General features: G+C 47.2%; 1 protein-coding gene across 8 annotated transcripts in view; it reads left to right on the plus strand.

Moving 5' to 3' along the window:
* CAMSAP3 (calmodulin regulated spectrin associated protein family member 3) overlaps nt 1-26,877 on the plus strand; it is a 48,048-nt gene that overhangs the window by 3,578 nt on the left and 17,593 nt on the right. For 3 of the 8 annotated variants that reach the window (XM_085046129.1, XM_085046121.1, XM_085046127.1), the window contains exons 2-14: nt 1,092-1,387; nt 4,032-4,154; nt 5,421-5,552; nt 8,526-8,558; nt 11,673-11,720; nt 13,686-13,824; nt 14,883-15,022; nt 17,894-17,987; nt 18,642-18,681; nt 19,216-19,271; nt 20,312-20,387; nt 22,892-24,485; nt 25,700-25,797. In XM_085046129.1, the coding sequence (XP_084902255.1) occupies nt 1,092-1,387; nt 4,032-4,154; nt 5,421-5,552; nt 8,526-8,558; nt 11,673-11,720; nt 13,686-13,824; nt 14,883-15,022; nt 17,894-17,987; nt 18,642-18,681; nt 19,216-19,271; nt 20,312-20,387; nt 22,892-24,485; nt 25,700-25,797 (2,869 nt within the window). Of the gene's footprint in view, nt 1-1,091; nt 1,388-1,968; nt 2,050-4,031; nt 4,155-5,420; nt 5,553-8,525; nt 8,559-11,672; nt 11,721-13,685; nt 13,825-14,882; nt 15,023-17,893; nt 17,988-18,641; nt 18,682-19,215; nt 19,272-20,311; nt 20,388-22,891; nt 24,486-25,699; nt 25,798-25,921; nt 25,942-26,877 lie in introns of those variants that run through there. The other 5 variants (XM_085046122.1, XM_085046128.1, XM_085046125.1 and 2 more) reach the window with 5 other exon arrangements.

The following is a 26,877-nucleotide window of genomic DNA, read 5'->3' on the forward strand; positions in this document are numbered from 1 at the left end:
ATGGTATGTCCATGGCGTGTCAGTGTCCATCGGGGCCAGTGATGTGTCCATGGCATGGTCAGTGTCCACCAAGAGTCAGTGGCATGTCCATGGCATGTCCATGGTGTGTCCATGGTGGCTCTATCAGTGTCCCCTGACTGACCCCAGGTGACCCCAACACACCAAATTCACCCAAATTTCCCCAAATTCTCCCCAAATTCCCCAGTTAACGTCCCCGAGGAGCTCTGTGACCCTTTCTACACTGACCCTGTGTCCCCCTGACCCCAAAATCCCATTTTTTGGACCCCAAAACCCCAATTTTTCCCCAATTTTTGGGTTTTTTTTTTCCATTTTCTCCCCAGATTTCCCCAAATTTTGCCCAAATTCACCCAAATTTCCCCAAATTCTCCCTGTTATCCCCAGGAAACGTCCCCGAGGAGCTCTGTGACCCTTTCTACACTGACCCCATTATCCCATTTTTTTGGACACCAATACTCCAATTTTTCAGGGTTTTTTCCCATTTTCTCCCCAAATTTCCCCAAATTCTCCCTTTTTCTCCCCAATTTCCCCCCAGTTAACATCCCCGAGGAGCTCCGTGACCCTTTCTGCACTGACCCTCTGTCCCCCTGACCCCAAAATCCCATTTTTTGGACCCCAATACCCCAGTTTTTCGGGTTTTTTTTGCTTTTTTTCCCCCAGATTCACCCAGATTTCCCCAAATTCTCACTTTTTCTCCCCAATTCCCCAGGTAACGTCCCCGAGGAGCTCCGGGACCCTTTCTACACTAACCCTGTGTCCCCCTGACCCCAAAATCCCATTTTTTGGACCCCAAAACCCCAATTTGTCCCCAATTTTTGGCGGGTTTTTTGCATTTCCTCCCAAAATTTCACTTTTTTCCTCCCAAATTTCCCCAAATTCTCACTTTTTCTCCCCAATTTCCCCAGGTAACGTCCCCGAGGAGCTCCGTGACCCTTTCCACACTGACTGCATAATCCCATTTTTGGACTCCAATACCCCAATTTTTGGCGGGTTTTTTGCATTTTCTCCCCAGATTTCTCCCAAATGCACCCAGATTTCCCCAAATTCTCACTTTTTCTCCCCAAATTCCCCAGGTAACGTCCCCGAGGAGCTCCGTGACCCGTTCTACACTGACCAGTACGCCCAGGAGCACCTGAAGCCGCCTGTCGAGCGCCTCCTGCTGGCCTCCGACATCTACTGCAAGGCCTTCAGCCACGCCCTGGCCACGCCCTGCCAGGCCACGCCCACCGCGCCGGCCACGCCCATCCCGGCCCCGCCCCCCGAGGATTTGGGGACACTGCTGGCGCTGCTGGCGGGCAGGGGGGTGACACCGACCGTGCAGGGAGTGCCGGTCAGGGAGCAGGACCTGCAGAGGAGACCCATCAGAATGGTACTGGGAGTACTGGGAGGGACTGGGAGGGACTGGGAGGGACTGGGATGGGATATGGAGAGACTGGGATGGACTGGGAGGGACTGGGATGGACTGGGGGTGCCGGTCAGGGAGCAGGACCTGCAGAGGAGACCCATCCGGATGGTACTGGGAGTACTGGGAGGGACTGGGAGGGACTGGGAGGGACTGGGAGTGAAGTGGGATGGACTGGGAGGGACTGGGATTGAACTGGGAGTGAACTGGGAGGGGATTTGGATGGACTGGGATGGACTGGGAGCAGGATCTGCAGAGGAGACCCATCCGGATGGTACTGGGAATACTGGGAGGGACTGGGATGGACTGAGAGGGACTGGGATTGATATTGAGGGGACTGGGAGTGAACTGGGAGGGGATTGGGATGGATTGGGAGGGACTGGGATGGAATTGGGAGGGACTGGGATGGGATAGGGAGGGACTGGAAGGGGATTGGGTGGGGATTGGGATGGACTGGGATGGACTGGGAATGGACTGGGAGGGACTGGGGGGGGATTTGGATGGGATATGGAGGGACTGGAATGGACTAGGAGGGACTGGGATTGAACTGGGATGGACTGGGAATGGACTGGGAGGGACTGGGGGTGCTGGTCAGGGAGCAGGACCTGCAGAGGAGACCCATCCGGATGGTACTGGGAGGGACTGGGATGGGATATGGAGGGACTGGGATGGACTGGGAGGGACTGGGAGGGGATTGGGATGGACTGGGATGGACTGGGAGGGACTGGGATTGATATTGAGGGGACTGGGATGGACTGGGAGGGGAATTGGGGTTAGGAGAATAGTGGGATGGACTGGGAGCCACTGGGATTGAACTGGGAGGGGATTTGGAGAGACTGGGAGGGACTGGGAGGGGAATTGGGAGCAACTGGGAGGGACTGGGATAGACTGGGACAGACTGGGAGGGACTCTGGGAAGACTGGTTTAGACTGGGATGGATATTGAGGGCACTGGGATGGACTGGGAGAGGAACTGGGAACACTGGGAGGGACTGGGATGGACTGGGATGGACTGGGATGGACTGGGATGGACTGGGAGGGACTGGGATTGCTATTGAGAGTACTGGGATTAACTGGGAGGGGATTGGGAGGGACTGGGAGGTAACTGGGAGCACTGGGAGGTTACTGGGAGCACTGGGTGACATACTGGGATCACTGGGAGGTTACTGGGATTAACTGGGAGGTAACTGGGAGCACTGGGAGGTAACTGGGAGGTTACTGGGATCACTGGTCAGCCAGCAGAGCCTTACTGGGATTAACTGGGAGCACTGGGAGGTTACTGGGAGGTTACTGGGAGCACTGGGTGACATACTGGGAGCTAACTGGGAGCTAACTGGGATCACTGGGTGACATACTGGGAGGTTACTGGGATCACTGGGAGGTTACTGGGAGCACTGGGAGCTAACTGGGAGGTTACTGGGATCACTGGTCAGCCAGCAGAGCCTTACTGGGATGAACTGGGAGCTCCATTCTCCTCGCCCCTCGTTAATCCATTAACACCCAGCAGCTTTAATTAGCTTTAATTGGCTTTAATTAATTGGCTCAGGGAGATCCCATTAACTCTCCCTGCCCGCTGGCCACGCCCCCTCTGCTGGCCACGCCCCCTCTGCTGGCCACGCCCCCTCTGCTGGCCACGCCCACTACAATTGATAAGATATGGTGTATAAGCCACGCCCCCTTTCCTTGGCCACGCCCCTTGACTTAAGCCACGCCCTTTGTGATGAATTACATCATCTCTTCATGACCACGCCCCCTTGTCTAGGCCACGCCCCCTCTGTAGGCGCTAATGGGGCGGGGAGGAGCTGGGAACCCAAAATGAGCCAAAAAAACCCCAAAATTGCCCTAAAAAAACCCCAAAATTCTGCTTAAAGACACCAAATGACCCCAAAAAACACCAAAATTCACCTAAAAAACCCAAAATTCCCTTAAAAAATGCCAACTGAGCCAAAAAAACCCCAAAATTCCCCTAAAAACCCCCAAAATTTCACCAAAAAACCACCAAAATTTCACCAAAAAACCACCAAAATTCCCCCAAAAAACCCCAAAATCCCCCCAAAAACCCTGAAATTCCCCCCAAAAAACCCAAATGACCCCAAAATTCCCCCAAAAATCTCATTTCCCCCAAAAAATCCCCTAAAAATCGCATTTTTCCCCCTTAAAATGTACTTTTTTCCCCCAAAAATTCACGGTTTTTTCCCAAAAATTCCTGGTTTTTCCCCAAAATTCCCAAATTTCCCCAAATTTCCCCAATTCTCCCAAATCTTAGGGAGCTCACCTGGCTCTGATTGACTCTCTCATGCTCACCCAAATCCCCTTCTTCTCCCCAAAAACTCCATTTTCCCCCCAAAAATGACATAAAAAAACCCACAAAACCAACATTTTTTCCAAAAAGTCACATTTTTCCCATTAACTCCCACTTTTTCCCAAAAAAAATTCCCATTTTTCCCAAAAAAATCCCCAAAAAATCCCCAAAAAATCACATTTTCCTCCTTAAAAAAATCACTTTTTTCCCCCAAAACACCACATTTTTTCCCCAAAAATTCCTGTTTTTTCCCCAAAATTCCCATATTTCCCCAAAATTCCCAAATTTCCCCAAATTTTCCCAATTGCAGGGAGCTCACCTGGCTCTGATCGACTCTCTCATGGCTGCTTTTGTCGCCGAAGCCACCAGAGGTTTGGGATCTGCTGGAGCTGCTCAGGGCTGGGAGCCCAAAATCCTGGGCTGGCTGGAGGCGGTAAGGGGGGAAAAAATAAAAATTCGGGGGAAAAACATAAATTTTGAGAAAATTTGGGATGTTTTGGGATTTTTTGGGAGTTTTTGAGGGAAAAAATGGGATTTTTTTGGTGAAAAAACAGGATTTTTAAAGGAAAAAATGTGATTTTTTGGGGATAAAATGGGATTTTTGGGGGAGTTTTTTGGTGATTTAAGATATTTTGGTGGATTTTTGGAGAAAAAATGGTGTTTTTTGAGGGGATTTTTGGGGGAAAATGGGATTTTGAGTGATTTTTGGGGGAAAAATAGGATTCTCATGGAGGATTTTTGAGGAAAAATAGTGATTTTGGGGGGAAAAATGTGATTTTTTTGGGGATTTTTGGATGAAAAATGTGGTTTTTGGACAGATTTTAAGGGAAATTTTTTGGGGAAATGGGATTTTTAAGTGAAAAAATGGGATTTTTAAGGGAAAAAAAGTGATTTTTTTGGGGGATTTTTGGACGAACAATCAGATTTTTGGAGAGATTTTAAGGGGAATTTATGGGAAAAAACCGGGATTTTTCGGGGGAAAAATGGAATTTTTTAAGGGAAAAAATGCGATTTTTTGGTGGGATTTTTGGAAGAAAAATGTGATTTTTGACAAGATTTTAAGGGGATTTTTGGAGACATTTTAAGGGGAATTTTTGGGAAAAAAATAGGATTTTTTGGGGAAAAATGTGATTTTTAAGGAAAAATGTGATTTTTTGGGGGGAAAAATGTGATTTTTCGGGGGATTTTTGGATGAAAAATGGGATTTTTGGAGGGATTTTTTGGGGAAAAAAGGGCTTTTTGGAGGGTTTTTTTAGGGGATTTTTTGGGGGATTTTTGGGATATTGAGTTTTGGTGGAAAATGGGATTTTGAGGGGAAAAATGGGATTTTTTTGGGAGGTTTTGGGGGAAAAAGCGATTTTTAAGGGGAAAAAAGTGATTTTTTGGAGGGAAAAAAGTGATTTTTTTGGAGTTTTTTTGGGAAAATATGGGATTTTTTGGGAGATTTTCAGGGTGATTTTGGGATGAATTTTTGGGTATTTTTGGGATGATTTTTTGGGGATTTTTGGGGATTTTTGGGATGATTTTGGGGTTTTTGGGTTTTTTTTGGGTTTTTTGGGTTGTTTGGGGGTTTTTGGGTGTTTTTTTGGTGTTTTTGGGCTAATTTTGGAATTATTTTTGGGATTATTTTTGGGATTCTTTTCAGGTTTCTCTTCGATCCAAAAACCCCCAAAATTCCCATTTTTTTTAACCCTTTCAGGTGAACAGGAAGCTGCAGGAAAGCACCGAGAAGGAGGGAGTTGGGAATTCCCAAAATTCCCCAAATAATTCCCAAAATTCCCAAAATTCGGGAGCTCCAGACTCCTCAGCACCTCCTGCCTGCTCCCACAAGGTTGGTGAGAAATCCCAAAATCCCCAAAATTCACCCCAAAATTCATCCCAAAAATCATCCCAAAAATTCACTTTTTTTCCTCAAAAAATCTCCCTAAAAATCACTTTTTTCCCCAAAAAATCCAATTTTTCCCCTAAAAAATCCCATTTTTCTCCCCTTTTCTTTCTGCTTTCTCTGATCTCAAAATCATCCAAAAATCTGTCCAAAAATCATCCTAAAATCACCCAAAAAGACCCAAAAATGACCCCAAAATTCACCCCAAAATGACCCAAAAATTCCCAAAATCCACCCAAAAATCGCCCCAAAAATTCCACCCAAAATTCACTTTTTTTCCTCAAAAAAATCTCCCTAAAAATCACTTTTTTCCCCGAAAAAATCCTATTTTTTCCTCTAAAAATCCCATTTTTCTTCCCTTTTCTTTCTGCTTTCTCTGATCTCAAAATCATCCAAAAATCTGTCCAAAAATCCCCCTAAAATCACCCAAAAAGACCCAAAAATGACCCCAAAATTCACCCCAAAATGACCCAAAAATCCCCAAAATCACCCCAAAAATCACCCAGAAATTCCACCCAAAATTCACTTTTTTCCCCCCAAAAAATCTCCCTAAAAATCACTTTTTTCCCCGAAAAAAATCCTATTTTTTCACCCAAAAAATTCCCTTTTTCCTCTAAAAATCCCATTTTTCTCCCCTTTTCTTTCTGCTTTCTCTGATCTCAAAATCACCCAAAAATCCCCCAAAATGACCCAAAAATCCCCAAAATCCACCCAAAAATCACCCAGAAATTCTACCCAAAATTCACTTTTTTTCCCCAAAAAATCTCCCTAAAAATCACTTTTTTCCCCGAAAAAAATCCTATTTTTTCACCCAAAAAATCCAATTTTTCCCCTAAAAAATCCCATTTTTCTCCCCTTTTCTTTCTGCTTTCTCCAATCTCAAAATCATCCAAAAATCATCCTAAAATCACCCAAAATCCCCCCCAAAATCACTTTTTTTCCCCTAAAAAGCCTAAAAAAATCCCTCAAAAAATCACATTTTTTCATTAAAAATCCTTCTAAAAATCACATTTTTTCATCAAAAAAATCCCCCCAAAAATCCCATTTTTTCACCCAAAAATCCCCTTAAAATCCCCTTAAAATCCCTCCAGAAATCACATTTTTTTTCCCCTAAAAATCCTAAAAAAAATTTCCATGTTTTCCCCAAAAGCTCCTCCAAAAATTCCTCCAAAAAATCACATTTTTTCATCAAAAATCCCTTAAAAAATCCAATTTTTTCATCCAAAATCCCTCAAAAAATCACATTTTTTCCCCTAAAAATCCAATTTTTTCCCCCAAAAATTCCTTTTTTTTTTCCCTGTTTCCTCCTTACCTTCCCGAGTTGAGTTTTGGGTTCTTTTCTCCCCAAATTTTGGGTTTTTCTCCCCAAATTTTGGGACTTTTCTCCCTCTCTGACTCTTTGTCTCTGGCTCAGTGTCCAACCTGCTGTGACCCAAAATCACCCAAAATCACCCAAAAAATCACCAAAAATCACCATAAAAATCACAAAAAAATCACCCAAAAATCTCCCAAAATTCCCCCAAAATTTCTCCTAAATTCCCCAAAAATACCCCAAAAAATCACCACAAAAATCAACCGAAAAATCACAAATCACTCTAAAAATCAAAAAAAATCCCATTTTTTCACCCAAAAAATCCCATTTTTTCATCAAAAATCCCTGAAAAAATCACATTTTTTCATCAAAAAATCCCAATTTTTCCCCTAAAAAAATCCTATTTTTTCTAAAAAGTCACTCAAAAAAATCACATTTTTTCATCAAAAAATCACTCAAAAATCACATTTTTTCATGAAAAATTCCCAAAAAAATCCCATTTTTTTCCTGCTTCCTCCTTACCTTCCTGGGTTGGGTTTTGGGTTCTTTTCTCCCCAAATTTTGGGTTTTTCTCCCCAAATTTTGGGACTTTTCTCCCTCTCTGACTCTTTGTCTCTGGCTCAGTGTCCAACCTGCTGCGACCCAAAATCACCCAAAAAATCACCCAAAATACCCAAAAAATTCCCCAAAAATCTCCCAAAATTCCCCCAAAATTTCTCCTAAATTCTCCAAAAATACCCCAAAAAATCACCACAAAAATCAACCAAAAAATCACAAATCACTCCAAAAATCCCCAAAAAATCCCATTTTTTCACTCAAAAAATCACTTTTTTTCATGAAAAATCCCTGAAAAAATCACATTTTTTCATCAAAAAATCCCCCAAAAAATCCCAATTTTTCCCCTTAAAAAAATCCTATTTTTTCTAAAAAATCAGTCCAAAAATCACATTTTTTCATCAAAAAATCACATTTTTTCATGAAAAATTCCCCAAAAAATCCCATTTTTTTTTCCTGTTTCCTCCTTACCTTCCTGGGTTGGGTTTTGGGTTCTTTTCTCCCCAAACTTTGGGTTTTTCTCCCCAAATTTTGGGACTTTTCTCCCTCTCTGACTCTTTGTCTCTGGCTCAGTGTCCAACCTGCTGCGACCCAAAATCACCCAAAAAATCACCCAAAATCCCCAAAAAATCACCCAAAATACCCAAAATATCACCCAAAAAATCACCCAAAAATCTCCCAAAATTCCCCCAAAATTTCCCCTAAATTCTCCAAAAATACCCCAAAAAATCACCACAAAAATCAACTGAAAAATCACAAATCCTCCAAAATCCCCAAAATCCATTTTTCACTAAAAATCACATTTTTCATCAAAATCCCAAAATTCAATTTTTCCCTAAAACTTTTTTTCTAAAAAATCACTCAAAAAATCACATTTTTTCATCAAAAAATCACATTTTTTCATCAAAAATTCCCCAAAAAATCCCATTTTTTTCCTGTTTTCTCCTTACCTTCCTGGGTTGGGTTTTGGGTTCTTTTCTCCCCAAATTTTGGGTTTTTCTCCCCAAATTTTGGGACTTTTCTCCCTCTCTGACTCTTTGTCTCTGGCTCAGTGTCCAACCCGCTGGTACTGGAAGTTGGTTCCTGTAAGTTGAGGGATTTTTCTTTGTCCCAAAATCTCCTTTTTTCACCCCAAAAATTCCTTTTTTTTTTTTTTTCCTTTTCCCAAATTTTGGGGGTTGAAGAAAAAAATAAAATAAAAAACCTCCAAAATTTGTTCAGCATGGATTGATTTTGGTTTTTTTTTTTCCCTTTTTTCTTTCCTGGAAATTTGGAAGGTTTGGGATGTTGGAGGGAAAATCCTAAAAAAAATGTTAAAAAATGGTTTTTATCCCAAAAAAATTTCTCAAAAAAAGATTTTAAAAAAAAAAGCAAAAAAAAAAAAAATTCTGAAAAATAAAAAAATACCAAAGAAAATTGGAAAAAAATCTGGGGAAAAAATCTGGAAAAATCTGAAAAAAACCTGAAAAATCCCCAAAAAATTTGGAAAAAAATCCTCAAAAAACAAAATCTTTTAAAAAATCTTCCAAAATCTCAAAAAAAAAAAAAAATTATCCAAAAACAGAATTCCAATTAACAAAAAATCCCCAAAATGTTTGGAGTTAAAAGGAACAAATTTCCGGAAAAAAATTTAAGAAATAAATTTAAGAAAAATTAAAAATACTTGAAAAAAAGTCAAAAGAATTTTTTTTAAAAGGCAAAAAATTTGAAAAAAGAAATGTGATAGAAAAAATTCCAAAAAATTTCAAAACTCCCCAGGAAGACAAGAACCAAATAAAAATATTCCAAAAACATTCCCAAAAATTGGGAAAAAATTGGGAAAAATCTGAAAAAAATAGAAAATTTTAAAAATCAGAAAAAATTCTCTAAAAATTTGGAAAAATTCCAAAAATTCGAAAAAAATTCCAAAAATTTTTTAAAAATTGGAAAAAAATTCGGAAAAAAATTTTTTTTAAATCCTCCAAAAATTCCCAAAAATTCCAAGTTTTTTTCCTCCCCAGCATCCTCCCCTCCCCCACCTGCTCTGTGTCTTGCGTCGAATTTGGGGGGGAGGGGCGGGTGGGGGAGGGGCGAGACCTGCATGGGGGAGGGGCATGAGAGGGGGAGGGGGAGGGGAGACCCCAAAAAACCCCAAAATCCCCTTTTTTCCCAATTCTTCCCAATTTTTTCCCCAAGTTTTCCCAATTTTTTCCCACTTTTTTCCCCTTTTTTCCCAATTTTTCCACAATTTTTCACTATTTTTCCACTTTTTCCCCTTTTTTCCCTATTTTTTCCCACTTTTTTCTTAATTTTCCCCATTTTCTCCCAATTTTCCCTTTTTTCCCATTTTTTCCCACTTTTTTCTTAATTTTCCCACTTTCTCCCAATTTTCCTTTTTTTCCCATTTTCCCCATTTTTCCTCAATTTTTTCTTGATTTTTCCCCATTTTTCCCCAATTTTTCCCCAATTTTTTCCCACTTTTCCCCCATTTTTTCCCAAATTTTTCCCACTTCTTTCATAATTTTCCCCATTTTTTCCTAATTTTTCACCAATTTTTCCCACTTTTTTCCCTTTTCCCATTTTTCCCACTTTTTTCTTAATTTTCCCCACTTTCTCCCAATTTTCCCTTTTTTCCTATTTTCCCCATTTTTCCCATTTTTTCTCAATTTTTCCCACTTTTTTCCCACTTTTTCCCAATTTTTCCCCAATTTTTTCCCTTTTCCCAAATTTTTCCCACTTTTTTTCATAATTTTCCCCATTTTTTCCCAATTTTTCCCACTTTTTTCCCCTTTTTTCCCATTTTCCCCATTTTTCCCATTTTTTCTCAATTTTTCCCACTTTTTTCCCACTTTTTTCTTGATTTTTCCCCACTTTTCCCCATTTTTTCCCAAATTTTTCCCACTTCTTTCATAATTTCCCCCATTTTTTCCTAATTTTTCCCCCATTTTTCCCACTTTTTTCCCGTTTTTCTCTTTTTCCCAAATTTTTCCCAAATTTTTCCCAAATTTTCCTTTATTCCTTTTCCCACTTTTCCCATAATTTTTCCCATTGTTTCCCCTTTTTTCCCAAAATTTTCCCACTTTTTTCTTAATTTTCCCCAATTTTTCCCATTTTTTTCCATTTTTTCCCCAAATTTTCACTTTTCTCCCCATTTTTGGGGATCTTTTCCCCATTTTTTGGGTTCCCATTTTCTCCTTCCCCACTTTTTTCCTTCCTCTCTTTTTTTCTTCATTTTCCCCTTTTTTCTCCCTTTTTTCCCCAATTTCCCCCCATTTTTCCCAATTATTCCCATTTTTCTCTTCATTTTCCCCTTTTTTCCCCATTTTTCCCCCTTTTTTTCCCACTTTTTTCCATATTTTCCTCCATATTTTTCCCATTTTTCCACCTTTTTCTCCAGATTTTCACTTCCCCCCATTTTTTGGGTTTTTCCCCCCATTTTTGGGGTTTTTTCCCCATTTTTTGAGGTGTTTTCCCCATTTTTTCAGGATGCTTTCCCCATTTTTTGGGGTCTTTTCCCCATTTTTCGGGATGTTTTCCCCAATTTTTGGAGGTTTTCCCCCATTTTTAGGGTTTTTTTCCCCATTTTTGAGGTGTTTTCCCCATTTTTTGGGTTTTTTTCCCCGTTTTTGGGTTGTTTTCCTAATTTTTGGGGTGTTTTCCCCATTTTTTGAGGTGTTTTCTCCATTTTTTGGGATCTTTTCCCCATTTTTGGTTTTTTTTGTTTTTTTTGGGTGTTTTTTTTTTGGGTTTTTTTGGGTTGTTTTTTTTTTGGGGTGTTTTTTTTTTGGGTGTTTTTTTTTTTGGGATCTTTTCCCCATTTTTTAGGTTTTCTCCCCCATTTTTGGGGTCTTTTCCCCTTTTTTCTGGACGTTTTCCCCATTTTTGGGGAGCTTTCCCCATTTTTTAGGGTTTTTTCCCCATTTTTTAGGATTTTTCCCCCATTTTTGAGGTGTTTTCTCCAATTTTTGGGACATTATCCCCATATTTGGGTTGTTTTCCTAATTTTTGGGGTGTTTTCCCCATTTTTTGAGGTGTTTTCTCCATTTTTTGGGATCTTTTTCCCCATTTTTGGGGTTTTTTCGCCCCATTTTTTGGTTTTTTTCCCCATTTTTAGGGGTTTTGCCCTGTTTTTTCAGGTTTTTTCCCCATTTTTAGGGTTTTTTCCCCAATTTTTGGGGTTTTTTCCCCATTTTGGGTCCCTGACTCTCTTCTCCCCACAGCACGCCATCGCCTTCTGTTTGAAGGAATCAGGGAACAAACCTCCCGTGGTAAGGATTTCTCCCCAAAATCCCCAAATTTTGGGGTTCAGGAGCTCCTTTTCAACCCCTCAGACCTTTCCCCAAAATTTTGGACCTTTCCCCAAAAAAAATTAAAAAAAAAAATTGGGAAAAAAGCTCAAAAAACCTTTAAAATATTTGAAATAATAATAAAAAAAGTTTGAAACAAATTGAAAAAATAAGTTCTGAAAAAATCTTGAAAAACCTCAAAAATGTTGAAAAAAAAACCTAAAAAGAAATTCTGAAAAAATCTAAAAAAAGTCTCAAAAAATGTTTAAAAACTGGAAAAAAATTTTGGAAAAAATCTCAAAAAAAATTAGGATAAAATCCAAAAAAACCCTCAAAAATATCAGGAAAAAAAAATCTAAAAAAAATTCTAAAAAAATATTTAGAAATCTCCAAAAAATGTTTAAAAAGTGGAAACAAAAAGTTGGAAAAAACCTAAAAAAAAAAATTCTGAAAAAATCCCAAAAACCCTCTAAAATATGGAAAAAAAAATTCTAAAAAATAAAAAAAAAACCTCAAAAAATTCTGAGAAAATCCCCAAAACCCTCAAAAATATTGGAAAAAAATCTTTTAAAAATTCTGGAAAAAAATTTTAAAACTTTTAAAAAATGGAACAAAAACCTCAAAAAAATTCTAAAGAATTTTAAAAATTGAGGTTTTAATTTGGGGAAGGTCCAGCCTCCCTTTCCCCTCCTCTGCATGCGCAAAATTGGGGGAATTTGGGAAATTTTGGGGAATTTTGGGGAGGGATCCTTCCATTTTGGGAGGATTTTGGGGGGAAATTTTGGGGGATTTTGGGGTCCCAATTTTGGGGGGTTTAGGGTCTTCTATTGCTATTTTTTAGGGTTTTTCTCCATTTTTTGGGTAGTTTTAGGATCTCCCCATTATTATTTTGGGGTTTTTCCCCATTTTTGGGTAGTTTTGGGGTTTTTAAGCCTCCCCATTGGCTATTTTAGGGTATTTTTTCCCTTTTTAGGGTTTTTCCCCCCACTTTTGGGTTGCTTTTAGGGTCTCCTCGTTGCTATTTTGGGTTTTTTTCTCTCACTTTTTGGGGTGATTTTGGGGTTTTTAGTTGCTATTTTGTGGGCTTTTTCCCCACTTTTGAGGTGTTTTTAAAGCTCCCTCTTCGATATTTTGGTAGCTTTTCCCCCTTTTTTGGGGTGGTTTTGGGGTTTTAAACCCTCCCATTCACAACTTTAGGGTGCTTTTCCCCATTTTTGGGGACGATTTTAGGGTTTTTAGGACCACCTTAGTCCCCTATTTTTATTTCTCTGTTATGAGGAGATTTGGGGTTATTTTGGGTTATTTTTCCCCCTTTTTGGGGCAGTTTTGGGGCTTTAAACCCTCCCCTTCACTATTTTAGGATGTTTTTTCCCATTTTTGGGACAATTTTAGGCTTTTTAGGACTCCCTAATCCCCTATTTTTTTTTTTGGGGGGGGAACCCTGTTACGAGGCATTTTGAGGATATTTCAGGGTATTATCCCCCCTTTTTGTGGCGGTTTGGGGGTTTTAAATCCTCCCCTTCGCAATTTTAGGGTCTTTCCCCCCATTTTTGGGATGATTTTAGTGTTTTTAGGGCCCTCTAACTCCCCATTCTTCTATTTTGGGGGTGGACCCTGTTATGAGGAGATTCGGGATTATTTTGTGGTATTTTCCTCCACTTCTGGGGCAGTTTTGGGGTTTTAAGCCCTCCCCTTCACTATTTTAGGGTGTTTTTCCCCATTTTGGGGACGATTTTAGGGTTTTTAGGACCACCTAACCCCCCATTTTTATTTTTTGGGAGTAGACCCTGTTATGAGGAGATTTGGGGGTATTTCAGGGTATTTTTTCCCCTTTTTGTGGCGGTTTGGGGGTTTTAAGCCCTCCCATCCCCAATTTTAGGGTGTTTTTCCCCATTTTGGGGCCGATTTTAGTGTTTTTAAGGCCCCCTAATCCCCGATTCCCCTCAGATCCGTTACCGCAAGGACAAAGGAGCTCCCCCGGCGCCGCCGCCCTTCCCTCCCGTGAGGGGATTGCAGGATTTAGCCAGCGGAGGAGTCCTGGCAGCCGCTATCCACTTCTACTGCCCGCAATCCCTGCGCCTCGAGGGTAAAGAGAGGATTTTGGGGGTTTTTGGGGGGTTTTTTAGGGGTTTTTTGGGGGTTTTTTTAGGGTTTTTTGAGGGGTTTTATGGAGTCACCCTGAGGGAGGATCCGCTAGGGGGCGCTGTGACGGGCGGACCGATCCAACCTGAGGGACGATGGGGGGAACGGGGTGAAAATGGGGTTTTTAGGGGGATTTTGGGGGTTTTTTTGGGGAGTTTGGGGGATTCGAGAGGTTTAGGGTAGTTTTTGGGTTCATTTTTGGGGTAGTTTTTAGGGTTTGACCATTCCCGGCAATTCCCCAGAGATCCAGACCGACCCAACCTGAGGGAGCCATTGGGGATCCCATGGGGAAAATGGGAGTTCTGTGGAAAAGGGTCTCAATGGGGGTCTTTGGGGTGGTTTTGGAGAGTTTTTGGGATCATTTGGGATTTTCCGAGAGGTTTTGGGGTCGGTTTTAGGGTCGATTTTGTAGTTGGTTTTGGGGGTTCACTCCTCCCGGCAATTCCCCAGAGAACTGGACTGGTCTAACCTGAGGGGCAATTGGGGATCCCATGGGGAAAATGGGGAGAAAGGGGTCTTTAGGGGGATTTGGGGGAATCTCTAGGGCCATGAGGGGGTGATGGAAGAGATTTCCAGGCCTTTTTATGGTCGCTTTTAGGGTTTGATTTCCACCTTTTCACTGGAATTTTCGAGAAATCTGCCTGAGGGTCTGACCGGCCCAACCTGAGGGGACTGTGGGGTGAAAACGGGAGGCAAACTGGGGGTCCCATGGGGTCCTTAATTTGTGGGGTCCCATAAAGGTGTCGCCCCAAGGAACTGGGGTGATTTCCACGGTTTTTGGGGTGTTTTAAGGTGTTTTTCCCTGGAATTTTCCAGAAATCCGCCTGAGGGCTGGACCAGCCCAACCTGAGGGGACCACGGGGGGGGAAACAGGAGGGAATGTGGGGGTCCTTAATTTCGGGGATACCATAAAGGTGTCGCTCCATGGAACTGGTGTGATTTCCAAGGTTTTTGGGGTCGGTTTTAAGGTGTTTCCCACCGTTTTTCCCTGGAATTTCGCAGAGATCCGCCTCGGGGCGCCGCTGGCGCTGCCGGACCGGCTGCACAACCTGGGGCTGGTGAGAGACTTCGGCGCGCGGCACCTGCGGACACGCTGCCCCCTGGCGGTGGAGGACCTGCTGTACATGGCGCCGGCGCTGAGGGTAAAAGGGCGGGAAACTGGGAAATTGGGAGAAATTGGGGAAAAAACGGGGAAAAACTGGGGGAAACTGGGGAAAATTGGGGGAACTGGGCGGACTGGGAGCAGTGAGAGGGACTGGGGGTGATGGAGGACCTGCTGTACATGGCGCCGGCGCTGAGGGTAAAAGGGCGGGAAACCGGGAAATTGGGGAAAAAACGGGGAAAACCGGGGAAAAACTGGGGTAAACTGGGGGAAACTGGGGAAAACTGGGAGAACTGGGCGGACTGGGAGCAGTGAGAGGGACTGGGAACAATGGGAGGGACTGGGGGTGATGGAGGACCTGCTGTACATGGCGCCGGCGCTGAGGGTAAACGGCGGGAAACCGGGAAATTGGGGAAAAAACGGGGAGAAACTGGGGGAAATTGGGGGAAAACCGGGGAGAAAGTGGGAGAAACTGGGAGAAACTGGGGAAAACTGGGTGAACTGGGAGGGACTGGGGGTCATGGAGGATCTGCTATATATGGTGCCGGCGCTGAGGGTAAAAGGGCGGGAAACTGGGAAATTGGGGAAAAATTAGGGGAAATTGGGGAAAAAACGGGGAGAAACTGGGGGAAATTGGGGGAAAACCAGGAGAAACTGGGGAAAACTGGGTGAACTGGGAGGGACTGGGGGTCATGGAGGATCTGCTATATATGGTGCCGGCGCTGAGGGTAAAAGGGCGGGAAACTGGGAAATTGGGGAAAAAGAGTGGAAAAACTGTTGGAAATTGGGGAAAAACCGGGGAGAAAGTGGGAGAAACTGGGGGAAATTGGGTGAACTGGGAGGGACTGGGAGCAATGGGAGGGACTGGGGGTGATGTGGGACCTGCTGTACATGGCGCCGGCGCTGAGGGTAAAAGGGCGGGAAACTGGGAAATTGGGGAAAAATTAGGGGAAATTGGGGAAAAAACGGGGAGAAACTGGGGGAAATTGGGGGAAAACCAAGAGAAACTGGGAGAAACTGGGTGAACTGGGAGGGACTGGGGGTGATGGAGGACCTGCTGTACATGGTGCCAGCGCTGAGGGTAAAAGGGCGGGAAACTGGGAAATTGGGGAAAAATTAGGGGAAATTGGGGAAAAAACGGGGAGAAACTGGGGGAAATTGGGGGAAAACCAAGAGAAACTGGGAGAAACTGGGTGAACTGGGAGGGACTGGGGGTGATGGAGGACCTGCTGTACATGGTGCCAGCGCTGAGGGTAAAAGGGCGGGAAACTGGGAAATTGGGGAAAAATTAGGGGAAAACGGGAAACTGTTGGAAATTGGGGGAAAACTGGGAGAAGCTGGGGGAAATTGGGTGAACTGTGAGGGACTGGGGGTGATGGAGGACCTGCTGTACATGGCACCGGCGCTGAGGGTAAAAGGGCGGGAAACTGGGAGAAACTGGGGGAAAAATGGGGGAAAACTGTTGGAAATTGGGGGAAAACCGGGGAGAAACTGGGAGAAACTGGGAGAAACTGGGAGAAACTGGGGAAAACTGGGTGAACTGTGAGGGACTGGGGGTGATGGAGGCTCTGCTGTACATGGTGCCGGTGCTGAGGGTAAAAGGGCGGGAAACTGGGAAATTGGGAGAAATTGGGGAAAAAACGGGGAAAAACTGTTGGAAATTGGGGGAAAACCGGGAGAAACTGGGTGGGGTGAACTGGGAGGGACTGGGGGTGATGGAGGATCTGCTGTACATGGTGCCGGCGCTGAGGGTAAAAGGGCGGGAAATTGGGAGAAATTGGGAAAAAAACGGGGAGAAACTGTTGGAAATTGGGGGGAAACTGGGGAGAAGGAGGGGGAAAAGAAGGGGAAATTGGGGGAAAACCGGGGAGAAAGAGGGGGAAAATGGGGAAAACTGGGTGAACTGGGAGGGACTGGGGGTGATGGAGGACCTGCTGTACATGGCACCGGCGCTGAGGGTAAAAGGGCGGGAAACTGGGAAATTGGGGAAAAATGGGGGGAAACTGTTGGAAATTGGGAAAAAAACGGGGAGAAACTGGGAGAAACTGGGAGAAACTGGGGAAAACTGGGTGAACTGTGAGGGACTGGGGGTGATGGAGGCTCTGCTGTACATGGTGCCGGTGCTGAGGGTAAAAGGGCGGGAAACTGGGAAATTGGGGAAAAATTAGGGGAAATTGGGGAAAAAACGGGGAGAAACTGGGGGAAATTGGGGGAAAACCAGGAGAAACTGGGAGAAACTGGGGAAAACTGGGTGAACTGGGAGGGACTGGGGGTGATGGAGGATCTGCTGTACATGGTGCCGGCGCTGAGGGTAAAAGGGCGGGAAATTGGGAGAAATTGGGAAAAAAACGGGGAGAAACTGTTGGAAATTGGAGGAAAACCGGGGAGAAACTGGGGGAAATTGGGGAGAAACCGGGGAAAAACTGGGGGAAACTGGGAGAAACTGGGGAGGGAAAAGAAGGTAAAATGAGAACCGGAAACTGGGGGAAATGGGGAGAAACTGGGGGAAATTGGGGAAAAAACTGGGAGAAACTGGGGGGAAGTGGGGAAAACTGGGGAGAAACTGGGGGAAATTGGGAGAAAACCGGGGAGAAACTGGGGAAAACCAGGGAGAAACTGGGGGAAACTGGGAGAAACTAGGGAAAAATAGGGGAAAGTGGGAAAAACGGGTAAACTGGGCAAACTGGGAAGGACTGGGAGAGACTGGGAGCAGTGGGGACAATGGAGGAAACATGGCAGCCGCTGTGAGGGGGAGACTGGGGAGAAACTGGGGGAAAACTGGGAGGCACTGGGGGATACTGGGATAAACTGGGGGATACTGGGAGGCACTGGGGGATACTGGGATGAAACTGGGAGATACTGGGAGGCACTGGGGGATACTGGGAGCTCTCCTGACCTCTTTTCCCCCCAGCTGAATGTTGGAGCTTTCCTGGCTGAGCTGTTCCTGTGCTTCGAGGTGCTCAGACCTCCCTTTGTCACCCCCAGGCAGCTGGGGGGAACCTCAGGTACCCCAAAATCATGGGTTGGGGGTCCCCAAAATTGGGGAGGGGGGTCCTGTAAAACCTGAATTTTTTGGGAATTTTTTTTGCAATTTTTAGGGATTTTTGGGGGATTTTTTTGGGGTTTTTTTAGGGATTTTTTTGGCATTTTTGGGGGATTTTTTTGGAAATTTTTAGGGATTTTTTGGGGCATTTTTAAGGGAATTTTTGGGGATTTTTTGGAATTTTTTAGGGATTTTTTTGGAATTTTTTAGGGATTTTCTGGGAATTTTTTTTTATTTTTGGGGAATTTCTTAGGGATTTTTTTTTTTAAATTTTCTGGGGATTTTTTAAAAAATTTAGGATTTTCTGGGAATTTTTGGGAATTTTCCTGAATTTTTTTTTTTAGGATTTTCAAGATTTGTTTTGAATTTTATTTGAGATTAAAAATAAAAAAAAATTTTAAAAATTATTTTTTAAAGCTTTCTTTTAAATTTTAAAAATAATCTTTGGGGATTTCTTGTAGCAAAAATCCCAAAATGGGGGGGAAACCCTAAAATTTGGGGAGGAACCCAAAAATCTGGGAATTTTGGATGAAATCCCAAATTCCAGGGGTTTTGGGGATTTCTGGGATCCCAAAATTGGGGGAAAATCTCCTTTTAATGTTCTTTTTTCCCCCAGAATCTCCCGCTGCTGGTGATGCTGCCAACCCCAAAAGCAGGTGAGGGATTTTTGGGGAAATTTGGGGTTTTTGGGGAGAATTTGGGGGTTTTGGGGAGAATTTGGGTTGTTTTTGGGGAGAATTTGGGTTTTTTGGGGGGATTTGGGGTTTTTTTTGGGGGCAGAATTTGGGGATTTGGGTGTGGATTTTGGGTTTTTTGGGAGGGATTTTGGTATTTTGGGGGAATTTGGGGTTTTGGGAGGATTTTGGGGGGTTTCAAGGGGGCATTTTGGGGAGGAATTTTGGGGTTTGGGGGAGATTTGGGAGGATTTTGGGGTTTTGGAAGCGGATTTTTGGGGGGAATTTGTGGTGATTTTAGAGATTTCAGGAGGATTTTGGGGGTTTTTTGGGATTTTGAGGCCGATTTGGGAGGTTTTTTGGGAGGTTTTTTGGGGTTTTTTAACAGGTGATTTTGGCTTTTTGGGGAGGAGATTTGGGGGATTTTTTGGGAGAGAATTTTATGATTTTGAGCTAAATTTTGGGGTAAATTTTGGGGGTTTTTTGGGATCCTCAACCCTTCTAATTCCCCCACAGCTCCCCTGGCTTCACCTTCCGACATCCCCTGCTGGCAGGAGGGGGACAACCCCCAGGTGAGACCCCAAAACTGGGGAGAAACCCCAAAAATTTGGGGGAGAAACCCCAAAAATGGGGGGGGAGAAACCCCAAAAATGTGGGGAGAGACCCCAAAAATTGGGGGGAGAGACCCCAAAAATATGGGGGGGAGGTCCTGGAGGAGGGAATTCGGGGAGGGGGGCAATGTTTGCGGATTTTTGGGGTGTCTGGGGGATTTTGGGGTTTTGGGGTTTTAGGTGGTTTTGGGGATTTTTTTTTTTTGTTTTGGGGTGGTTTTGGGGGATTTTGGGGTTTTTGTTTTAGGTGGCTTTGGGGATTTGGGGGATCTTTGGGGGGCCCTGGGGGGGAATTTTGGGGTTTTTTTTGTTTTTGGGGTGGTTTTGGGGGGGATTTTGGGGTTTTTTGGGGTGTCCTGGGTGGTTTTTGGGGTGGTTTTAGGGGGTTTTGGGTGCTTTTGGGGGGTTTTAGGGTGTCCTGGGTGGTTCTTGGGGTTTTCTGAGGGCATTTTGGGGTTTTTGGGGAGCTTTTTAGGATGCTGGGGAGGTTCTGGGGTGGTCTGGATGGGATTTTCGGGTTTTTTGGGTGGCTTTAGGGGTTTTTGGGGTGGTCTGGGTGGGATTTTGGGGATTTTGGTCTGATTTTAAGGGGTTTTGGGTGGTTTTAGGGGGTTTTTGGGTTTACTGAGGGGATTTTGGGGTGTCGTGGGCAGCTTTTTGCTATCCTGGGGAGCTTTTGGGGTCTCCTGGGTGTATTTTGGGGTTTTGGGGTGGTTTTGGGGTCGTTTTATGGGGTTTTGGGTTGGTCTGGGTGGGATTTTTGGGGTGGTTTTAGGGGGTTTTGGGTGGTTTTAGGGGTGATTTGGGGTTTTTTGAGGGGATTTTGGGTTGGTCTGGGTGGGATTTTGGGATTTTTGGGTGGTTTTAGGGGATTTGGGGGTTTTCTGAGGGGATTTTGGGGTGTCCTGGGGAACTTTTTGCTATCCTGGGGAGCTTTTGGGGTCTCCTGGGTGGATTTTGGGGTTTTGGGGTGACCCCAACCTCTCCCACCCCCCAAAAAGGTCTCCTGCCCCACTCCCCCTCTCTGCCCCACGGCGACGGCGCCTTCGGCAAGGCCTGGAGCAAGAGACCCCTCAGGTGAGGTTTTGGGGGATTTTGGGGTTTTTGGGGGTCCTGGGGACAATCTGGGGGGATTTAGGTGGATTTTGGGGTTCCTGGGTGGATTTTCAAGGGGTTTGAAATGAGTTTAGATTTGGGGTGATTTGGGTCAGTTTTGGGGTGACTTGGGTCAGATTTGGGTAATTTGGGTCAGTTTTGGGGTGACTTGGGTAGAATTTGGGGGGATTTTGGGGGTTCCTGGGTGGATTTTCAAGGGTTTTGGAGGATTTTGGAAGGATTTGGGTGGTTTTGGGGGTTTTGGGGTGATTTGGGTCAGATTTGGGTGATTTGGGTCAGATTTGGGGTAATTTGGGTCAGTTTTGGGGTGATTTTAGTCTGATTTGGGTCAGATTTGGGTAATTTGGGTCAGATTTGGGGTGATTTGGGTCAGTTTTGGGTCAGTTTTGTGGTGATTTGGGTCAGTTTTGGGGTGATTTGGGGTCATTCTAGTCCAGTTTGGGGTGATTTGGGTCAGTTTTGGGGTGTTTGGTTTTGGGTTTTTGGGGTTTGGGGTGTTTGGGTGTTTTTTGGGTTTGTTGTTTGGGGTTTTTTGTTTTGGGTGTTTGGTGTTTGTCAGATTTGGGCTGATTTTGGGGCAAATTTGGGCTGATTTGCGTCAGATTAATAGGAGTACTTTGAGTCAGATTTTGGGTCAGTTTTGGGGTGATTTGGGTCAGATTTGGGTAATTTGGGTCAGTTTTGGGGTGATTTGGGTCAGATTTGGGGTCATTCTAGTCCAATTTGGGTGATTTGGGTGATCTGGGTCTGATTTGGGGTAATTTGGGTTTGATTTGAGTCAGTTTTGGGGTAGTTTGGGTCAGTTTTGGGGTGATTTGGGGTGATTTGGGGTGATTTGGGGTCATTCTAGTCCAGTTTGAGTGATCTGGGTCTGATTTGGGTCAGTTTTGGAGTGATTTGGGTCAGTTTTGGGGTCATTCTAGTTCAGCTTGGGTGATCTGAGTCTGATTTGGGTCAGTTTTGGGGTGATTTGGGTCAGTTTTGAGTCCCTTTTGGCTCAGATTTGGGCAGATTTCTCTCAAATTTGAGGCATCTTAACTCAGATTTTAACCGGGGGATTTCGGGGTCACCCCAGTGACACTTCAGCTGTCCCCCCACCCCACTTTAACCCTTTCCCCACCCTCCCCACAGCCACCCCCTGTCCCAAGCCGTCTCCTTCAGCATCCCCTCAGATTTGGGGTCATTCTGGTCCAATTTGGGGTGATTTGGGGCAGTTTTGGGTTGATTTGGGGTCATTCTAGTCCAATTTGGGGTGATTTGGGGTCATTCTAGTCCAGTTTGGGTGATCTGGGTCTGATTTGGGTCAGTTTTGGGTCAGATTTGGGGTGATTTGGGGTCATTCTAGTCCAATTTGGGGTGATTTGGGTCAGTTTTGGGTCAGATTTGGGTCAGATTTGGGCTGATTTAGCTCAGATTTTGGGTGATTCAACCCAATATAGCTCAAATTTAGCTCAGATTTGGGTCAATTTATCTCCGATTTGAGTGCAGATTTCAACTTCAGGATTTCGGGGTCACCTCGGTGACACTTCAGGTGTCCCCCCACCCCACTTTAACCCTTTCCCTGCCCTCCCCACAGCCACCCCCTGTCCCAAGCCGTCTCCTTCAGCATCCCCTCAGATTTGGGGTCATTCTGGTCCAATTTGGGGTGATTTGGGGCAGTTTTGGGTTGATTTGGGGCAGATTTGGGGTCATTCTAGTCCAATTTGGGGTGATTTGGGTGATCTGGGTCTGATTTGGGGTAATTTGGGTTTGATTTGAGTCAGTTTTGGGGTAGTTTGGGTCAGTTTTGGGGTGATTTGAGTCAGATTTGGGGTGATTTGGGGTCATTCTAGTCCAGTTTGAGTGATCTGGGTCTGATTTGGGTCAGTTTTGGAGTGATTTGGGTCAGTTTTGGGGTCATTCTAGTTCAGTTTGGGTGTTGGTTGATTTGGGTCAGTTTTGGGGTGATTTGGGTCAGTTTTGAGTCCCTTTTGGCTCAGATTTGGGCAGATTTCTCTCAAATTTGAGGCATCTTAACTTAGATTTTAACCAGGGGATTTCGGGGTCACCCTGATGACACTGTCAGGATGTCCCCCCCACCCCATTTTAACCCTTTCCCGCCCTCCCCACAGCCACCCCCTGTCCCAAGCCATCTCCTTCAGCATCCCCTCAGATTTGGGGTCATTCTAGTCCAGTTTGGGGTGATTTGGGGCAGTTTTGGGTTGATTTGGGGTCATTCTAGTCCAATTTGGGGTGATTTGGGTCAGTTTTGGGTCAGATTTGGGTCAGATTTGGGTCAGATTTGGGCTGATTTAGCTCAGATTTTGGGTGATTCAACCCCATTTAGCTCAAATTTAGCTCAGATTTGGGTCAATTTATCCCCGATTTGGATGCAGATTTCAACTTCAGGATTTCGGGGTCACCTCGGTGACACTGTCAGGATGTTCCCCCACCCCATTTTAACCCTTTCCCCGCCCTCCCCACAGCCACCCCCTGTCCCAAGCCGTCTCCTTCAGCATCCCCTTCGGCCTGGACAGCGACGTGGACATCGTCATGGGCAACCCTCTGGGGCTCCCTGCCACCTTCGGGGGTCCCCTGGCCCGATCCGCCAGCTCCGACAGCCTGGCGCCCCCCCGGCGCCCCCCCAGGACCCCCCCGGGTGTCCCCAACGGTGTCCCCGAGCCCCCCGAGCCCCCCGAGCCGCCGCCCAGCATCGAGGAGGCTCTGCAGATCATCCACAGCTCCGAGCGGCTGCTCCCCGACGGAGCTCCGGACGCTTTCTTCCTGCACTCCCCCGACCCTCTGAACCCCCAAAACCTCCCCAAATCCCCCCAGAAACACCCCGGCGAGCCTCAAAACCACCCCGGCGAGCCCCAAAACCCCCCGAAATCCCCCCAAAACCCACCCCAAACCCCCTCCCGCCCCATGACCAGCTTCGCCGAGCGCAAGAAGAAACTGGAAGAAGCTTCCAGCTCGGCTCCTCCCAACACCTCCGGGGGTCTCGCCGGGAATTTGGGGGTCTCCTCCACCCCCGGGGGACCCCCGGAATCCACGCCGGGGGGTCTGAGCGCCGAGATGTCGCAGCTGGGAGCTCGGCTGGAGGAGAAGCGCCGAGCCATCGAGGCGCAGAAGAAGCGGATCGAAGCCATTTTCGCCAAGCACCGGCAGCGCCTGGGGCAGAGCGCCCTGCAGCGGCTGCGGCAGGATGAGGAGGGGGCTCCGGCCGCCCTGCCCGAGGAGGAATTGAGTCGGGGGGCTCCTCCCAAAGCCCCCCCGGGGCAGTACGAGGCGGCGGTGGCGAGGCTGAGCGCGGCGCTGAGCTCGCTGCAGGTGGACATGCAGCGGCTGACCCAGCAGCAGGAGAGGCTGCTGGCCGAGCAGCGGCCGCACGGAGCTCCCCAGGCTTGGGTCATCCCGCTGCCCAAAGCCGAAAAACCCCAAAAAACCGAAAAAACCCCCAAACCAGCCCCGGCATCGCCCGGCGGGAGGAGGAGAGAAACAGGCGGCGGTTCGAATTCCAACCCCACCCCGCCCGGCGGCAACGGCGGAGCGACACCAACCCCGCCGAACGCCGCGACTATCGCGACAGTCGCGACTCGCCGGCCTCCCCCGCGCAGCCCCCGCCGGCCGCGGCCCGCCGAGCTGCGGCTGCCGCCGCTGACCCGCGTGCTGACCCCTCCGCACGACGTGGACACTCTGCCGCACCTGCGGCGCTTCTCGCCCAGCCAGGTGCCCGTGCAGACCCGCAGCTCGCTGCGCTTCGCCCACGGCGGCGAGGAGGAGGAGGAGGGTGGCGAGGAGGAAGATGAAGAAGATGAGGAGGAGGAGGAGAGAGCTCAGCCCACCCCTGGACCCCCCGAATCGCCACCCGCCGCGGGGAAAGGAGCGCTGAGGGCGAGGGCGTGCGGGGATGGCACCAGCGACGTGTCGCTGTCGCCCGGGGAGAAGGGGACAGCGCGGCGACACGAGGAGGAGGAGGAGGAGGAGGAGGAGGAAGAAGGAGAAGGAGATTCGCTGGAGGGATCGCCGAGCGAGGGGGGGAGTGGCGGGCAGAGAGCCAGCGTGGGGTTCTTCTGTAAGGTAGGGGACAAGGGGACACTGCGGGGGGGACAGGGGGGACACTGGGAGAAGGGACAGGGTGGCACTGGGACTGGGATGGTGGCACTGGGACGAGGCACATGGTACTGGGAGAAGGGACAGGGAGGGACTGGGATGGTGGCACTGGGATGGTGGCACTGGGACTGGGATGGTGGCACTGGGACTGGGATGGTGGCACTGGGATGGTGGCACTGGGACTGGGATGGTGGCACTGGGAGAATGGATATGGCACTGGGAGGGACTGGGATCCCATGGAGTTGGTGGCACTGGGATTGGGATGGTGGCAGTGGCAGCACTGGGATAAGGGACCTGGGACTGGGGTGGTGGCACTGGGATCCAGTGGAGGTGGTGGCACTGGAATGGAGGAGGTGGCACTGGGAGGGATTGGGATGGTGCTGATGGTGACACTGGGGTGGTGGCACTGGTGGCACTGGGATGAGGGACAGGGACTGGGAGGGGCTGGGATGGAGGTGGTGGCACTGGGACAAGGGACTGGGTGGACTGGGATGGTGGCAGTGGTGGGACTGGAAGGGACTGGGGTGGTGGCAGTGGTGGCATTGAAACCAGGATGGTGGCACTGGGATGGTGGCACTGGTGGCACTGGGAGAAGGGACAGGGACTGGGAGGGACTGGGATGGTGGCACTGGGATCCAGTGGAGGTGGTGGCACTGGGATGGTGGCACTGGGACTGGGATGGTGGCGCTGGTGGCACCATGGGGACACTGGCAGTGGTGGCACCATGGGGACGCTGGGGTTGGTGGCACTGGGATGGTGGCACTGTGACAAGGGATTTGGTGGCATGGGGACATTCAGGGTGGCACAGGGACATTCGGCGTGTCCCCGCGGTGTCCCCATGTCACTCTCCTGTCCCCATGTCACTCTCCTGTCCCCATGTGGTTTTGCTGTCCCCATGTCACTCTCTTGTCCCCATGTCACTCTCCTGTCCCCATGTGGTTTTCCTGTCCCCGTGTCACTCTCCTGTCCCCGTGTCACTCTCCTGTCCCCATGTCACTCTCCTGTCCCCGTGTCACTCTCCTGTCCCCGTGTCACTCTCCTGTCCCCATGTCTCTCTCCTGTCCCCATGTCTCTCTCCTGTCCCCATGTCTCTCTCCTGTCCCCATGTCTCTCTCCTGTCCCCATGTCACTCTCCTGTCCCCGTGTCACTCTCCTGTCCCTGTGTCACTCTCCTGTCGCAGCTGGATGACGATGACGCAGACGAAGCCACGCCCCCCCGGCGCGCCCCTCCCCCCCTGCGGCAGCGCCGGCTCTGGGGGGCGGGGCGGGAACAGGAGAGGTGGGGGAGGGGCTGAATGGGGGAGGGGCGGGAACAGGAGAGGGGGGAGGGGCGAGTGGAGGGTGGGGAAAGGACGGGTGGGGAGGGGCGAAAATGGGGAGGGGCGAATGGGGAGGGGCTGGATGGGGCGGGGCGAGAGGAGAGGTGGGGGGGGGGCTGGAGTGGGGAGGGCAGAGCAGGACAGGTGGGGAGGGCGGAATTGGGGGAGGGGCTGGAGGACAGGTGGGGGGGGAGGGGCTAGAGTGGGGGAGGGGCTACCAGAATTTGGGGAAAGTCCTCAAATTGGGGGATAAAGCCTTAAATTTGGGGGAGGGGGCTCTGAAAAATTTGGGGGAAAGTCCTAAAATTGGGGTGGGCCAAAATTTGGGTGGGATTCCAAATTTGGGGAAGGGGCGCCGAAATTTGGGGAGGGGGGGTCAGAATTTGGGGGGTGGGATCCGAAATTTGGGGGGAAATCCGAAATTTGGGGGGTGGGATCCGAAATTTGGGGTGAGGGATCCGAAATTTGGGGTGTGGGATCTGAAATTTGGGGTTAGGGATCTGAAATTTGGGGTGTGGGATCCAAAATTTGGGGTGTGGGAGCCGAAATTTGGGGTGAAGGATCTGAAATTTGGGGGGTGGGATCCGAAATTTGGGGTGAGGGATCTGAAATTTGGGGGGTAGCGAAATTTGGGAGGAAGGAGCCAAAATTTGGGGTGAGGGAGCGAAATTTGGGGGTGGGATCCGAAATTTGAGGTGAGGGATCGACTTGGGGGAGCCAAAATTTGGGGTAGGGATCCAAAATTTGGGGTTAGGGATCCGAAATTTGGGGTTAGGGAGCCAAAATTTGGGGGGAAATCTGAAATTTGGGAAGAAAAATCCTAAAACTGGGGAGGGGGCACCGAAATTCGGGGAGGAATCTCACCTGGGGGATTTCACCCACCTGCAGTCTGAGTTCTCGAGCTCTCTGCGGGATTTTTGGGGTTTTTTGGGGGGTTTTTGGGATTTTTTGGGGTTTTTTGGGGTTGGTGCTTTTTGGATTTTGGGGGTTTTTTTGGGGTTTTTTTGGGATTTTTTTTGAATCTTTGGGGTGTTTTTTGG

This window comes from Lichenostomus cassidix, unplaced genomic scaffold, assembly GCF_008360975.1.
Source record: "Lichenostomus cassidix isolate B80296 unplaced genomic scaffold, HeHo_3.0 HiC_scaffold_39, whole genome shotgun sequence".
NCBI lineage: Eukaryota > Metazoa > Chordata > Aves > Passeriformes > Meliphagidae > Lichenostomus > Lichenostomus cassidix.